This window comes from Cyprinodon variegatus, unplaced genomic scaffold, assembly GCF_000732505.1.
Source record: "Cyprinodon variegatus isolate N-32 unplaced genomic scaffold, C_variegatus-1.0 Scaffold65, whole genome shotgun sequence".
In the NCBI taxonomy this organism is placed as follows: domain Eukaryota; kingdom Metazoa; phylum Chordata; class Actinopteri; order Cyprinodontiformes; family Cyprinodontidae; genus Cyprinodon; species Cyprinodon variegatus.
In genome coordinates, this window is record NW_015150518.1 from 299,073 (window position 1) to 314,629 (window position 15,557).

The 15,557-nt window shown below is 38.6% G+C and overlaps 1 protein-coding gene and 1 long non-coding RNA gene across 2 annotated transcripts; both read right to left on the minus strand.

The window, feature by feature from the left end:
* Nucleotides 1-1,925: 1,925 nt before the first annotated feature.
* On the minus strand, nt 1,926-7,833 carry LOC107082933. The gene is made up of 3 exons (XR_001481163.1): nt 7,648-7,833; nt 4,172-4,267; nt 1,926-2,195 (listed from the first exon to the last, which is right to left on the minus strand). It is a non-coding gene; the product is annotated as an uncharacterized LOC107082933 (long non-coding RNA).
* Nucleotides 7,834-10,952: 3,119 nt separating this feature from the next.
* Nucleotides 10,953-15,334, minus strand: LOC107082892. Its single transcript, XM_015371789.1, has 3 exons — nt 15,306-15,334; nt 12,229-12,716; nt 10,953-11,162 (listed from the first exon to the last, which is right to left on the minus strand). The coding sequence occupies exons 2-3, from the start codon at nt 12,703-12,705 to the stop codon at nt 10,953-10,955; spliced, it is 687 nt and encodes a 228-aa protein (XP_015227275.1). The 5' UTR covers nt 12,706-12,716; nt 15,306-15,334.
* Between the last annotated feature and the right edge of the window lie 223 nt (nt 15,335-15,557).

The window sequence follows — 15,557 nt, forward strand, 5'->3', positions numbered from 1 at the left end:
GACAGAAGGAATCCATTCATCAGCAGCCTCTGGCTGGGTCGCCTCCTCGCGGTTTACCGCGGTGGCTGGTAGGTGTTTTTAATCTAAATAATCCGATCTGCAGGCACCAGAATAATAAAAGCGAATCCCTGCTTCAACACAGCTGAATCAAATGAATGGCTTGAAAAGGTAATCAATCATTTGATTCAGGTGTGTTGAAGCAGGGATGCATCTAAAATCTGTAGGACAGTAGATCTTGAGGACCAGGGTTGGAGACCACTGATTTAAAGGATAATTTTGGGATGAACCCAGAGTTCAGATGTTCAGTCACTCTAAAACGTTTATTTTCTCCAACAACACGGATCCATGAGGACAAACCTCCTGATCCTGTCCTCATGTGGACGGGGCCTGCTTCAGTCACAGGGTTTCCTGAAGCTGTGTTTCATTAGCAGCTGGCAACAAAACCCACTAACTATACATCAGCAACCATTTATACTCGTAACAAATAACTCAAAACATCACATCATGCTTAAGATGTTTATTATTTTAGACAAATCACCATCCAATGATCACAACAGCAACATGTTGGACATTTCCCATTTCTACAACAGTTTACAGTTGAAGTAACAGAAAATATGAATAAGCTCCATAATCAGAGAGGGTTCATGATCAAACTGTAGTAAATATGGAGAACATCAGATAATCAGAGTCCCAGATACATTTCCTATAAATCAGTGGTTAAAACATTAAAAATCTAATTATAACATCTCTCATCCCAGAACTATAACGGTCATTTCCACCGTACCCTTCACCCTGTTTAATCCCTAAACCAAGACCGTATATATTCAGCAAATGGAAAGATTCTAGAAAAATCAATGATTTCCTCCTTTAAAAGATGATTAATATTCAATTCATTAGAGGATTAAGGACTGAAGAATATTTTAAAATACAGAAATAAAATCCCCCAAAGGGCCGATAAACATTTTTAAATCCTTATCTGTTGATGTCTGTGTTTCTACATGAAGATTAAACCAAGGATACAATCTGAGCTGAACAGAGCTCAGAAGTTCTGCTGGGTTCTAAGAGCTGAATCCTAATTAACTTTACAACTGTAGAAGGTCCATGAGGAACGAAGCCTGAATCTGGTTCTGCTACAAGAAACATGATCCGTTGTGGCACCGTCCCCCAGATTCACCAGGATACAGATTCACTAGCAGCGTTAATCTGATAAAGGAGATCTGCCAAATATTGCTACTGCTCAATCCTTCAGTTCCAGTTAATCCTTTCTATGGAGGTTGAAGTAACTATGTGTCATAAAGGTATTATAAAGGTTATAGGTGTTATAAAGTCAATGCAGAATGCTTGATGGAGGACAGTTTAGCTCTGTGGCCTCACACTAAAACGTTCTCCATTTGGACTCAAACTTGGGATTTCAGTGATTAAAGTTTGCCTGTTTTCCTGATAGATGTGGGGTTTCAATGGCTGTGAGGTCTCCTGTATTGTTCTGAAAACTCTGATCCTATTTCAGACCTTAGAGGATTCATGATTCCTAAATTATTGTTCAGATTTAGATCTTTTTAAATAAGAACATAAACATTAGATTGATAAAATATTTCCTTCTGATCTTCTACAGCTCATTAAAAACTGCTGCTGTCAAAGAGGCTGAGAGTTTAGTTTGGAAGGAGGTAAAAGAATCTAAAAATATTGATAAAGTTAAGCATCAATTAATAAAGGTGATTATACTGAATCTGATGTTCTCTAAAAACACGTAGGATTTTAATCCCCGCCTTCAATCATGTTCTTCACCTCATTCAGCAGATGTGAGACCATTTCTGGATTTCTGGTGTCGAGGTTGTTGTTAAAGACCAAATATCTGTTGTTCACTTTCTGAGAAAGGATTTCCTGCAGCTCTAGCAGCAGGTTGTGGATGTGTGATTCATCTTGGCCCTGGTGGGTGAAAACAATCATGGTGCGTCTTAAGGCCTTGTTTTTGAACTTTCTCTGAAAGTCCTGTACATCCCTCTTGACTTGTTCTGCATTGATGTTCTGAAACTTGATGACCAGGAGGAAGGCAGGAAGTTCTGGGCCTGAGAGTCTGATCTTTCGCTGATATCCGGTCTCCCTGTTCCCATCTGCATCTTCTAATCCTGACAAGGGTGGAGTATTGATGATTTTCACCACCAGGTTGTTCACTTCTACAAGCTCTACTTGTATTCCTACAGAAAGGAAAGAAAATCTGATATTATTGCTAAACAGGATCCCAGTTTATGAGTTAAGACCAGGTCTGGGTAGGGGAATGTAAACCAAAAAAAAAAAACACATGAGGAAGACCAGAAGTATCCGGTGCAGAGGGTCAGACTGAAATAGTTCTGACTCTCATGTGTTGTAGATCTTTCAGATCAGTCTAAAAACAAGCTGAACAGCGTCCTCCTGAGCCTCAGTCATGAAAACACATCCAGCAATGACCTACCAGAAGGTCTGGTTCAAACATAACAATAGAAATTATTTCTCTTCCTTTAGCTCATGTTCTCATTTGGACATGCTTTTGGTTATTTTTTACTCAGATAAATTCATTTTGGGAACATTCCGTAAATATAAATGATTTTATTAAACTGTACTGAGCTTCAGATGAAAACTGGTGGATATGTTTATGTCTCAATGGTGCCTATGTGAACACTATCTAATACGTCATTTGGATCAAAGCTGGAAATGATTCAGGGAATAAAACTAAAAATCGAATCTGAAATTGTTAATCAATTTTTTTCACTCACTAGATGTATAATATATATAGATTTAGGAAATCCAGCTCTTATAACAACTAAGCATATAAACTCTTCATTTAATGCAGTGAAGAATTGATACCTTCTTTAACTGAACACAAAGTTTAGTTGATTTTAAAGGTCCAATATAAGGCTTTCTGAAACCCTTTAAAGTTACCTATAGGCAAATATATGATGAAATAATGATTCAGCTCCACTGAGTCTATATTTGTTATAAAATATAGTTTCTTTCTTTCAACCTTGGATAAAAACTCTTCTTTTGAGTGAAGCTATCTATCTCTGTCTGTGAGCTAATTTCATGACGTCCAGACCTCTCAAAGCCAAAAACAGATTTTTACAACTCAGACATTAGCTAAAAATGATTAGATGCTGTTTCTCTACAAACTAGAACCATTTTGCCTCAACTTTGAATCAGATTCACTGCACCCCACACTAACATCACCGCTCTGATTGGAGGTAGTGGGAGTCTGTTTAAAGTAGAGGGAGCATCTCTATGGAGTTACAGTATTCTTGTTTTCACTGGTCAGGGAGGAGCTGCTGATCAGTCATGTAAATCTTTTGTGATTTACATAAAGGAATAGCATAACGTCGTTAAAGTACAAACCGATTATTCTGTGGGGTAAAGGCCCTTTAAATAAAGTAAAAATGGTCAGTAGTTCAGCTGGAAACATGTTTCCAACTAACATTACACCTTTATGCAGCAGCTGCATTTAGAACTGCAGTAAAATCGATCAGCGGTGGTCACTGCTGTCCTAACAGAGGGCACCAGTCAAATACCTGCACACATAACCTGCCCTGATTGGTCAGAAACACCTGGAAGCTGGGGATTCAGTAAAAATTAAACTTGTTAAAACTTTGAGATCTACCAGGCAGAGGTTTATGATTTAAAGTTTCAAAGTTTCAGTTTAGAAGATGGAAAGTTGCTCTTTGCCTTCTTGTTCTTTATTCATACTTTTTAAGCTTCTGTGACAAATAATATTGGATATTTTTTTAAATACATTATTTATTTATTTAATCGGGACAGAGCACATTAATGAACAATCTTATACTTCTGTACAGATTGTAAATGTGCCAGATTATAGCATAGTTGCTAATTTACATCTGTCGTCCTGAGGCAGGAAGACAAAACAACACAAGATCACATAACACATTATCAGTCAAAACACATAGAGACACGTTCAGACAATGACATTACAACAATAAAATTAGTGAGTGCATGACTGGGAACTTTTAAGAAACTGTTTAAGGAGTTTTTTTAAATGTGCAATAAGTGGGACATTCCCTGATGATTGTTGGGAGGCTGTTCCAGAAGAGACCCCCTCTGACTGATAGAACGGTTTGTCCAAAGGTTGTTCTTCTGTGGGGGATCTCTAGGTCTCCTATGGAGATTAGTTAAAATTGATCATAGTTACCTGGATAAGTGAATTCTTCTCTCCCCAGTAAAGCATTTCCAGTGGACATTGTTTCTTCTCGATTGCTCCCAGCGAGAACTAGTTTGAATTGTGTAACTGCAACACAGATAAATTGTGGTTTCAGTGTGAAATATTTTCATCTTTAGTATTTAACACAACGTCGGCTTGTTTTAGATGGAAGAAAATCCTATTTAAGGATGTATACAGTCACTTTATTAGCTACACCTTACTTGTAGAAATAGGCATTTATAGTACAGTTGATCAATATTGTAGGAGCCAAATATGGTTAAGTGGTTTGTCTGGTTTATAATTTCCCTACATGTGTATCGAGTGTGTACGTGCACACGCCTCAGCTCCACAGTGACTGGAGGTGGCACCATGGGAGACCTGATCACCTGATGGTTTGTGTGTTGGGCCTGCAGTATGGCATGGAGTGAGCCTGTAGACCGCATCAATCAAGCCCTTTTTGCATGACAACACGAAGCACAATCTGTCCAAAACTTGGACTGAGGTATCTTTCTTCCAAAGAGAAGAGCAGCTGGGTGACATGTCCCATTTCATTTGCTGGCAGGCAGAGCAATAAATGCCCTCTGAACATATGCAAATGACTGCCTGAATGTCATCAATTGTAAACCCTCCATTTTTTAGCCCACCATGGTCATTTTGATTCTTTGATATCATAATATATCATGATAACTATGCTGATATTTTTCTATGGTCGGATATTTAATTTATCATGACACTAATAAACTACACAGCTCAAAACAATGAATGGAAGGCTCAAATGGCACATCCTAGATCTGAATGAATTAAATAATCTCACTGAATATTTTGTTAAAAGTGCTGAAAACAAGAACTCCTTTATTGAGTGTCTTTCTAATTGCCAATAATTCCCACTTGTTGTCTTTTCCATTTGCACAACAGTGTGTTGACTGTTAATCAGTTACTTCCTCATTCACATAAGTTTGATGTTGCGATAAATTGTTGCAGAACACCGGAAGTACGCCACTCTGAAGACACACCCCTCCGGTGTAGGTTTTAAACCACTAGCTTCACATATTAGTGTCCTATTTTATCTTCATCATCACTGTCCTTATAGCTACTGTGATACTGCTGCTACACTAGCAGGTTGGATCCATTCTTCATCTCACCTATTATACAATTTATCAGAAATGCTTCTCAGAGATTTTTTTTCATATAGAAATAAAGAAATGAATGCATCAGATTTTTCCTCCTGAACATCCATGAAGAGAAACTCCTGTTCCACTACATCCAAAAGGCAAAAGGTTCTCTATTGAATTTAAATTAACAGAACTTTTACACCAAACCTGGTGTCCGGTTTCTGGACAGCAGATCTGGGAACCGTTTTCTTGCAGTGTGTATGGGTACCAAGCCAGTGTACCAAAAGCAGGAAGTGATGTAAGAGCAACACATTGGAGTTTAAAAGAGGAAAAAAACACTACAAATACAAATACTACAAATATGAAGCACAAAGATTTTGAAAAAGGTGAATACATAAAAAAACAGGAAGCAAACTTTAGAGAAGGATATCACTGCAGCATGCAGAAAGGGGCGGAGATTGACCGCATAGCAGAACCATACCATTGTGCCACTTGGAAAGGGCACTTTTGCACCCCCTTACCTAAGGGGGTGTTATTTCCTATTCAGCTGTCATTTGTCACATTTTTTTGGTTTATTTTTTTTTTTCAATTCTTCATTAATTAAAGATTATATTTCTATAAGATTATAGTAAATGTTGGGATCCTCAGGCTTGCCCACCAGTGGGCGCCAAGGATCCTCTTCTGTTCTGTGTTTATTTTCCCTTAGGGCTGGAGTTACTGCTGGGATCGGGAAATTACCCTCTGTACTAGGGCTGGAATCTTCCTGCACACCTGTTGCTAATCCTCTCATCAGAAGACCTCTCCTTTATAAGCTCCTGCCAGACCTTGCTTCCACGCCGCAGTGTTGATCTTAGTTGGTTAGCTTCCAGAGTCTCTGTTATAGATTGAATCTTGGTTGTCTCTAGTGTGAGATTCAGATTCTAATCTCTCCTTTGTCTGTGCCTCACAGGAAACCTGTCTCTGGTCTGAAGCTCTGGAAGAGCTGCCCCTCGGAACCCTGTCTCTGGTCTTAAGCTCTGGGAGAGCTGCATCACAGGACACCTGTCTCTAGCCTGAAGCTCTTGGTGAGCTAAACCTGCTAATCTGCCCTGGTGAGCCAACCCGAAGATTCCTACGTGGATGTAACCTAATGACTTCTATGTGGAGTTTCCCTAGAGGTTCCTATGTAGAATCGGCCTGAAGAATCCTATGTGGATGCTCCCCTGTTGTTCCCTGCTAAGAGCTGGAAGCTCAGATCAAGGCCAGCCATGCTAAGCATGAAGCTAGATGCTTAGCTTTTCATGAACTCTGCTAACCTACATCTCCCGTCCCTGTACAGTTCTCCAGTGAACCTGCTCCCCTGCCTGAATCAGTTCCCGTATCTTATTCATGTTTGTGCTTCAATAAACTCTTTTGGACTTTTACCCAGTTTCCCGTGTGTGTTCTGCATTTTGGGCTTAACTCTCTAGTACCCATCATGACAGTAAATACACAAAGGTTTGCATAAAAAAGAACTAAAGAATACATAAGAGAGTACAAAAAACCCCCCATGTTGATACGAGAAATAAGGAATATTCTATAGATTTTTGTGGGTGGCTGGGTCTAGCGGTGGAGAATATCCAGGGGGACTGGACGCTGGGCAGAGTGCAGCAGAGTGGGTAGAGGTAAACTCTGGATGCCACATGAAAAGAATAATTAATGATTTAACAATCCTTTTAAGGGCTAAATGAAAAGTGCTATTTTTTTTAAAACCACCCACAAACCTCTAAAGACCATAGCTTTATTTTTTCTGAATTTAATTAAAAAAGCTTTTTCTCCATTGATCTCTTTTCTTATTTGTTTCTTTATTTTCTTTATTACTGTTTTTTTTTTTTTTACGCAGACCTGTTGTGTATTTATAATAAGCTTTACAAAAAAATTACAGGTTAAAAAAACATGAAGCAACTGTAACCCATAAAGACCTTTAAATGAACAAAAAAAAGCAAACACAAAGCAACTGGAATATGAAATAGCGGCCCTTTCATTTAGGGAGTACAAAAATGAGTCCCAAACAATGGTTTGCTCATGCTGTCTGCTGAACTGAAAACACAAATCCCTTTGCACCTTCTATGAAGATCTGCTCTTTATACACAAACATGTTAGCACGTGTTTTAAAACCTACAAACCTCATGAAGAACAGGCTTAATCTGTACAACAATAGGGACTTTATTGCCTCTTTTTGGTTGAAGAAAACTCATAAAACTCATTTGAAATTTGGGTGGTTTATTAAAAAATTATTATTAAAAAATAATCAGATTTTGAGAGAGGAAAAGAACCTGTCAAGCCACAGATACTGGGTTCCATTGAGTCTGTGATGCAGAGTTCATACACGTTTACCTGGGTAACTCAGCTGAAGTGAAGGCTCCACCTCCAGACGACCTGGTCTGTTTGGCCACAACTTTAAAACCAACTCTCTAGCTTCATCAAGGTCTATAAATGGCAGAATTTTATTGTAGCTGTATGTCACATCATCCTTCTTGCAATACTTGAGTTTCTCTCCAAGTTTATCAACATCAAACTTAAGAACCTGCCAAAGAGAAAGTAATATAACACTGTTAGCAACATTCTTCATACATAAAGAAAAAATGTTTATGTCTAAGAAAAATTCCAATCATTCCAAAATAATCAACCGAAATAATCTGTGAAGGTTATATTGCCTGTTGTCAGCTACTGCTTGACAGTAGCTAACCCCACCAACCCAGATCCTTTCCCAGGCTAAGGTCAACTCCCACATTAATCCTAAATGGAGGACATGACCAAAGTTTAAGCTTTTAGGAGCAACCGCCATCTCTCTGCTTGTGTAGCTCCTCTATTTCCCCCACCTGCTCTCTAAGTTTTGAGTCATAAATAGATAGTAATGGAATGGCTCTGTCTTGCGTTGCTAATTGTTAGCAAGTTCTCTGGAAGGCGAGGAAGCATCTGTGGAATCTCAACCGGGTTTAGACTGTTTCAATCTAAACTTTCAGAGTTAGCAAAACTATTAACTTCATCTATATATTGTAAGTCTGCTAGTAGCTTCATCAACAAAATCCTCTTCAACAGCCAAATATTTTAACAAACGAGCAGCAGCTGTCAACATTGTTTCCAACATAAAGTCTTTAACATTCACTGGTCAGTGAGGATACCTTTTCATTTCCCAGATGCAGGGCAACAGCAAAATGGTCCCAAACATAAAACTGATGATGGTTAGGAGCAGGTCCTGCTTCCATCCGGTCCTGTTTTTCCGATTTTAGTTCATACCTGTAAAAACAACAATAAACACTGGATCATTAACTAAACTAAAGTTCCCTATTCAGTCAGTCTGTAATTTGCTACCAAGGCATTGTCTGTTACCATCCTCCTTCCATATTTATCATGTTCTCAATAACTAAGTATATATTTCTTTCTTTAGGTTGTTAAATGTTAATTAATTTGGCCACACAGTTGTTAGAGAGAAAAAAAATAGTTTTAAGATATTTTTGATCAAGGAAGTCTCGAAACCTCATCTGTGCTGCCAGTTCATCAAGATTTTGATTCTACTATAATATTTAGTTCTTTGGTTTGTTCGATGTTTTCATCTCACATATTTCAGTTTTGCGCAAATATTATTCAAACTATAAGATGTCAGAATATTTATGGAGTGATTTAAAGATGTACTGCAGACCATGTATTATGATTAACATAATTTCTACTGAGTCCTTTTCTCCTGTCAATGCTATCTAAAGAAGGTGATTGTATTTTGTTTCTTTTTCTCTGAACAGTAAGATGGTTTGATGGAAGGTAGACTGATCGTGTTTGTTATTTTGGCCTAAGGTCCAATCTGAAAGTCTGAAATCACTGTTACAGGATTCATTTCATTATTATGGAAAAAGGTTAATTCTATAAGATAGAATGTTATGAGTTATTAATTCAATTCAATTCAGTTTATTTATATAGCGTCAAATTCACAACACATGTCATCTCAAGGCACTTTACAGTTCAACCAGATCATACAGTCAAATTGATACAAAGTTTTCTATCTAAGGAAAACCAGTTGATTGCATCGACTCATTGACTCATATACAATCCCTCACACTAAGCATGCTTGTAGCGACAGTGGAGAGGAAAAACTCCCTTTTAACAGGAAGAAACCTCCAGCAGAACCAGGCTCAGTGTGAGCGGCCATCTGCTGAGGCGACTGGGGTTCAAGGAGAAAGAAGCAGAGATACAAGAAGCAGCTGTAAAAGTCCAGAAAACACACAGCCAGGCAGACGAGCTCTGAGCCAGCTCCTATGCCAGAGGATGAAGACAGCACATCCACTCAGTCACGGTCAGAGAAACAGAACCACACTGGAAAACAGGCCGATCTCCAGCATCTATAAACAAGGGTGTTGATGGAAGCAGCACAGCTGATGTTTCTTTCCAGGATGACGTCACAGCCAAACAGGAACAGACGAGGCAAAGCTACTCTGAGGAAAAGCAGAGAGAGCAGAAGGTTAGAGATTGAACTAACAGATTCTGCAGAATAGGAGAACAGAGAGAGAAGGAAGCAGAATGATGAAATGGGGGTCCCTATGTCCTCCAGAAGTCTAAGTCTATAGCAGCATAACTGTAGAGATAGCTCAGGATAACCTGAGCCACTCTAACTATAAGCGTTATCAAAAAGGAAAGTTTTAAGTCTAGCCTTAAAAGTAGACAGGGTGTCTGCCTCACGGACTAAAACTGGTAGTTGGTTCCACAGGAGAGGAGCCTGATAACTAAAAGATCTGCCTCCCATTCTACTTTAGAAATTCTAGGAACCACTAGTAAACCTGCAGATTGAGAGCGAAGTGCTCTGTTAGGAACATAAGGAACAATCAGATCTCTGATATCAGATGGAGCTTGGCCATTTAAGGCTTTATATGTGAGAAGGAGGATTTTAAATTCTATTCTTGATTTAACAGGAAGCCAATGAAGAGAAGCCAGGATAGGCGAGATATGATCTCTCTTTTTAATTTTCATTAGAACTCTGGCTGCAGCATTTTGGATCAGCTGAAGGCTTTTAACTACAGTTTGTGGACTTCCTGATAGTAAAGAATTACAATAGTCCAGCCTTGAAGTAACAAATGCATGGACTAGTTTCTCAGCATCACCCCTGGACAGGATATTTCTAATTTTTGCAATATTTCAGAGATGAATGAAGGAAATTCTAGAAACCTCTTTAATATATTAGAGGATATTTGTTACAAAGATGTGAAGCTTACAAACCAAATATGGAAATTAAGGAAATGATGGGTCATGACTGCAAAGAATTATGTTGTTTTATTTCAGTTCGGGACTCGATAGATTAGATTTATGGAAAATACAGGTATGTTGTAGTTGGTAATATTAAATGAAGACATGGTTTCAGTGATTTCCAACATTGCCGTTCAGAAAAAAGGTCCTGGGTTGAAATACTGCGTGAAGTCTGCATGTTCTACTGGTGAATGAGTGGGTTCTCTCCAGGTACTCTGACTTCCTCCCTCAGGATCATAGGTTAACTGGTAACATTTTAGATATGACTGCCTGGTTGTGTGCTTCCCTGTGCTGCCCTTAGATTATGATTTCTGGTTTATTGAAGTACTGTAGTAGAAAACTCAGGCTTGTAGTAACTTTAACTCTATCTTACTTTTTATTTAACAGGCATTCAAGAACTGTTGTTCTGCTTACCAATGAGTTTCACACATGGCCTGTGCCCTCCAGATGAAACGTCCATCTCTGTAAACACAGATGGCTTCTGGGTTGTCCTCCAATAAAGGACAGTCTTTGAACGTCTCATTGAAATCTGGGCTGTGGACCAGAACCACGTACATCACTTCCTGTAGGTGCAGAACAGTCTTGTACACCCGCATGACGGGCTCAGCTCCAGAGCAGAACTGGAGAAAGGAGACAGAATTTTAAGTGGATATGAAATAGTCAACCAAACTAACTTAATTCACAAGGTTGTGTCTTACCATTATCATTAATTATACTACATAATTGAAAAATATAAATAGCAGCTAGTAATTGAATACATGGGATATACCGGCGATTCATCACAACCATAAAAAAGACTTAAAACATTTGGTTTGATGGAAGATGAAGCTGAAAGGACACTGAAGCGTCTAAATCACGTTATTCTTTTTTTTAGCTTTGAGCTTTGCTTACTGTGATTCCTCATTTCCACAACAGGCAGTCAGGTTATTTTCACGTAACAGCTATCCCCTGCCATCCTGCAGGGTTTATTTCTGAAGTGTCCGTTAGCTACATGCCTCTGTTTGTTGACAAGGTAGGGCCGATCGTCGCTTAGCAGGGATAGTCAAAACCCCAGCTCCAAAACTGCCTCTTCTCTCCTTCCTACGTCTCAAGTCACTCAGCAAATTGGCTCAAAAGCATAATGGGATTTAAACGCTTGAGAGGCCTTTCAGGTTTATCTTCCATCAAACCAAATTTGTTGTGTTTTATGGTTGTGAGGTATAGCTGGTTTTATCAATATATTCAACTGCTAGCTGAAGCATTAACCTGCACCATGATGTCACAGTTTGCAATAATACAACATGGCGGTGCCCTGCCAAACAAGGGAAAACAACTGTAAATGTTTTCTTTTACTTTTATATTTTTATTTTTTTTATATTTTTATATGTTTTCTTTTACTTTTATATTTTTCACATTTGTGTATAATTATTGATAATAATAAGGAACAATCTGCTAAATTAAGTTAGTTTGGTTGACAGTTTCATTTCAACTTTAATTTATTAATTTGTAGCCACACAGAAACGTTCAACCATTGTAGATAAATGAAAGGAACCAAGATGGAGGCTGTGGATTGAGTCCAAACCTACAGCAGAGGATCTGATGCAGAAAAAGAGTGGAAAGAAACCAGAAACAAATGGCTGGAAAATAAGGGGAATATGCTGAGGTACCCATGAAAGAAGAAATGTTTGACTTGTTGAAGGTTCTCACCTGTTTTCTATAGGCTGTCAGCACCTCCTCCAGTGAGAAGGTGAAGCGGAACGAGCCTACCCGGGAGGTCTCATTGAAGGCTGGAGAGGTGGCAAACTTCCACAGGAATCTCTGCTGCTCAGGATCTCTCACCTCCCTCCGATTTGGGAACTTCTCCTTCAGGAGCCTATCTTCAGCATCATTTATCTCTTCTGGTCCCACAGCCAGACTCCACCACATCAGGGGTATTTTGGAACCTCCATCTCGATCCCTTAAGACTTTATCTGGAACCCTGAAGCCTCCATCCTTCCAGATCCCTTCAAGTCCACCTGCAGTAGTTTCATGTTTCAGACGATTCACATGAAATTCTGGTTTAGGATAATCTGGGATGTCTGTTTTGTGCAGGTATCTGTTCGTCTCGCCAGCCTTCTCCTTTTTCAAATCATCTAGCTTTAAATGTTTGGCTTTGATTTCAGTTTTTTTTTTTTCACTATTCATGATGCAATGCCCTGTGAAGTAGAATAAAGAGTAAATTTTATCTTTTCAGGCCAAAATGTTTGTGTGGGATATTCTTGGAAGTTTGTCTTTGTAAAGGTGTTTTTGTTCTTAAACTGCAAGGTTTCCCTTTTTTATGTAGATAGCTTAGTTTCAGGTGTCCATACAAGACAATTTCTATTGGTTAATGGTGCAAAGGGAGATAAACTGAATGGAGAAAAGGATGACAGTTTTTTTTATTTTGTCAGGTTCTACTAGTTTCAGACAGGAACCAGTTGATAACCATGGCCTTTTTTTGCAGCTAGCTAACTATGTGCTTACATATACACACACGCCATCCTCAACAGCACCTTTTCCCATCTTTGCAACATAAACCATCTCTGTCCTTCTCTTTAAAGTCACTCCAATGCTGTCTTTGTCATTGTTTACTTCCCGCCTAGACTGCCCACCCCCCCAAAACAAAAAACTTGTCATAAACAACAACACGTCCAGAACTCAGCTGCTAGTTACACACATTCCCTCAAACCATCACATTACACCTGTCCTCCACCTGCTAAACTGGCTTCCCATTTCCCATCTTATAAACTGCAGAATAGTTCTTCTAACGTTCAAGACTCTCCACAACCTCTCTACCCCACATCAACCTCACCGTCAGATCCTGTTCTTCCATTTGTCGCACTGTTCCCTCTGACCATCTACCATGGGAAGGAGAGCTTTTAGCCACTCTGGAGCTCACTACCACCGGATCTACGCACCAATTCAAACAGCTCAATTGACGTTCTGAGTCAGACTTTGTTGCTTAAAAACACGTTAAAAACGTTTTGCCCCCCAACTTATCTCTAAAGCATTGAAGCATTTTGACTAGCGTGACCCAACATCCAAGCTTTGGCATTTAAGTGTTTTTGACAACCAGAACTGAAAAAAATAATGCAACCGCTTTTGGCATTTACTTAATCATATTTAGTTAATTTAACAAAATAGTTTTATGTCCTACCCTGCTAACATGAAACACTTGTGTTTAAGAAACTATGATTAAGTAAATGCCAAAAATGGTTGCACCATAAGACTTTGATTGACTTTTGACTTTGTTCAAAAATCTGCCTAGTCCTACACATTCTCCTCCTCATACTTTGGACCTTGTGCTGACATAAGGCATTGAATGTGAAGATATAACAATATTTCTTTTAATGACCTTCAAAATTACTTAATCAGACTACTTCTCCCCAAAAAGAAGGTATCACCTTAGCAGATCATTATCAGATAATGCATTCATAATTTTAAAGAACCTGTTTTACTTGTGTCTCCTTTGTATCACTGAACAATACTGCAGTGGGCAAACATGTAGTTTATTCTCCTTTAAGAAATTGATGTTGCTAGTTCTCTGCGTACTGCCTTAGACAACATAGCCCTTTGAAGAAGAATAAACTTAAAAAATAGAGAGGTGGCTCCCTGGTTTAATGTAGAGCTGCATATTTTGAACCAAATTCAAGAAGCTGGAGAGAAATGGTGCTCCATGAAGTCATATCTAGTCTAGAAAAACAGTTTCCTGCTGAACCTTGGATAAAAAAAAGTTAAAAATGATGTCCATGACTGTGTGGATACAATGTATTTCACCACCATCAGCTTAGGAGTAAGGAGGATGAAGACCTGTTGTAGTAATAATGATTACTTTGGGGTCCTCTAACTTGAAACGCTACATGTTAGTTATGTATTAGTTAACATATAACTCTTCAGATTAATAAAAAGGTTCTTATAACTGTTTTTTGGTCGTCCTTACTGTGCGAGCTTGGTTATTGCATCATCATAGGCTTCAAGTACACAGCGTTATTAGATGAAGGACAATCTGATGCACACTTACTACAATTTTTGGGACTGTTAAAGTCCCTGTTTCCAACAGCTCAGGCAATATGAAGATTCATAAAGTATTAAGCATTTTTTTCTTCCTATATTTGTATAATTTTCTTTAGCTTTTGCTCAGAGGATTACTTAAGGCTTACTGACTTAAATACTTTGTTGACTCAAGTATTTAGAGAGAAGCTATGTGTGTTTATTCTGTACATGTGTGCAGGTCTTTGTTGGAGAAAACCAGAGTTCAAATTTACTCAGTCTGCTTCTCTATAAAACCACACCTCATCGGAAAACATTTCAGTTAGCCCTCAGGCTTTTCAGTTAGCCTTATCAGCTTTTTTCCCTGATAATTAAACCAGGTTAGTAAATCATAAGTATATTTGCAGACCTGAGTTGTTTTATTGGTTACAGTCTCTGGGAACCAAGACTGATCAATTTCAAAGTCCAGCAAACTGTTTGTCTCTTTTGGTGTCTTTTTGGTGGTTTGCTCTTTTGGTGGGACAGAGTAGGCCTACTATTTAGTATGAGTCATACTAAAAGATATTAATAAAGTATGGAAATGTCATAAATGTCATAAAATTAAAAGACTAAGGTTGTAATATTTGGTCAATCAGAATGAAAGGTTCTAATCTTTTAAAGTCTCTCAATAGCCTGAAGAAGATTTTTCAAACTCACCAAAAGACAAATGTTGCAAAAAGAAACCCTAAATCCAGGATAATCAGTCCCAAATCACAGAAAAACACAAGGTAACTTACAGCACGGAGGAAACTCTGGGGGTTAATCTGAAGAGCCAGAACCTGGAAGCAGCCTAAACAGACTAACCAGGCAGCGCTCCAGCAGCATCCTTTTAAAGAGTTTTCTAAACTGCTGATTCTAATCCCCAAGTCCCTCCTCCACCTCTTAAGTTTCACTTCTAAAGAAAAACGAAACTGGAAGATCTACCTCACACATGACAACAAAGTGGTTTAGACCTTGGAGGAATATACAGGGTGAGTGTGTGTGTATAT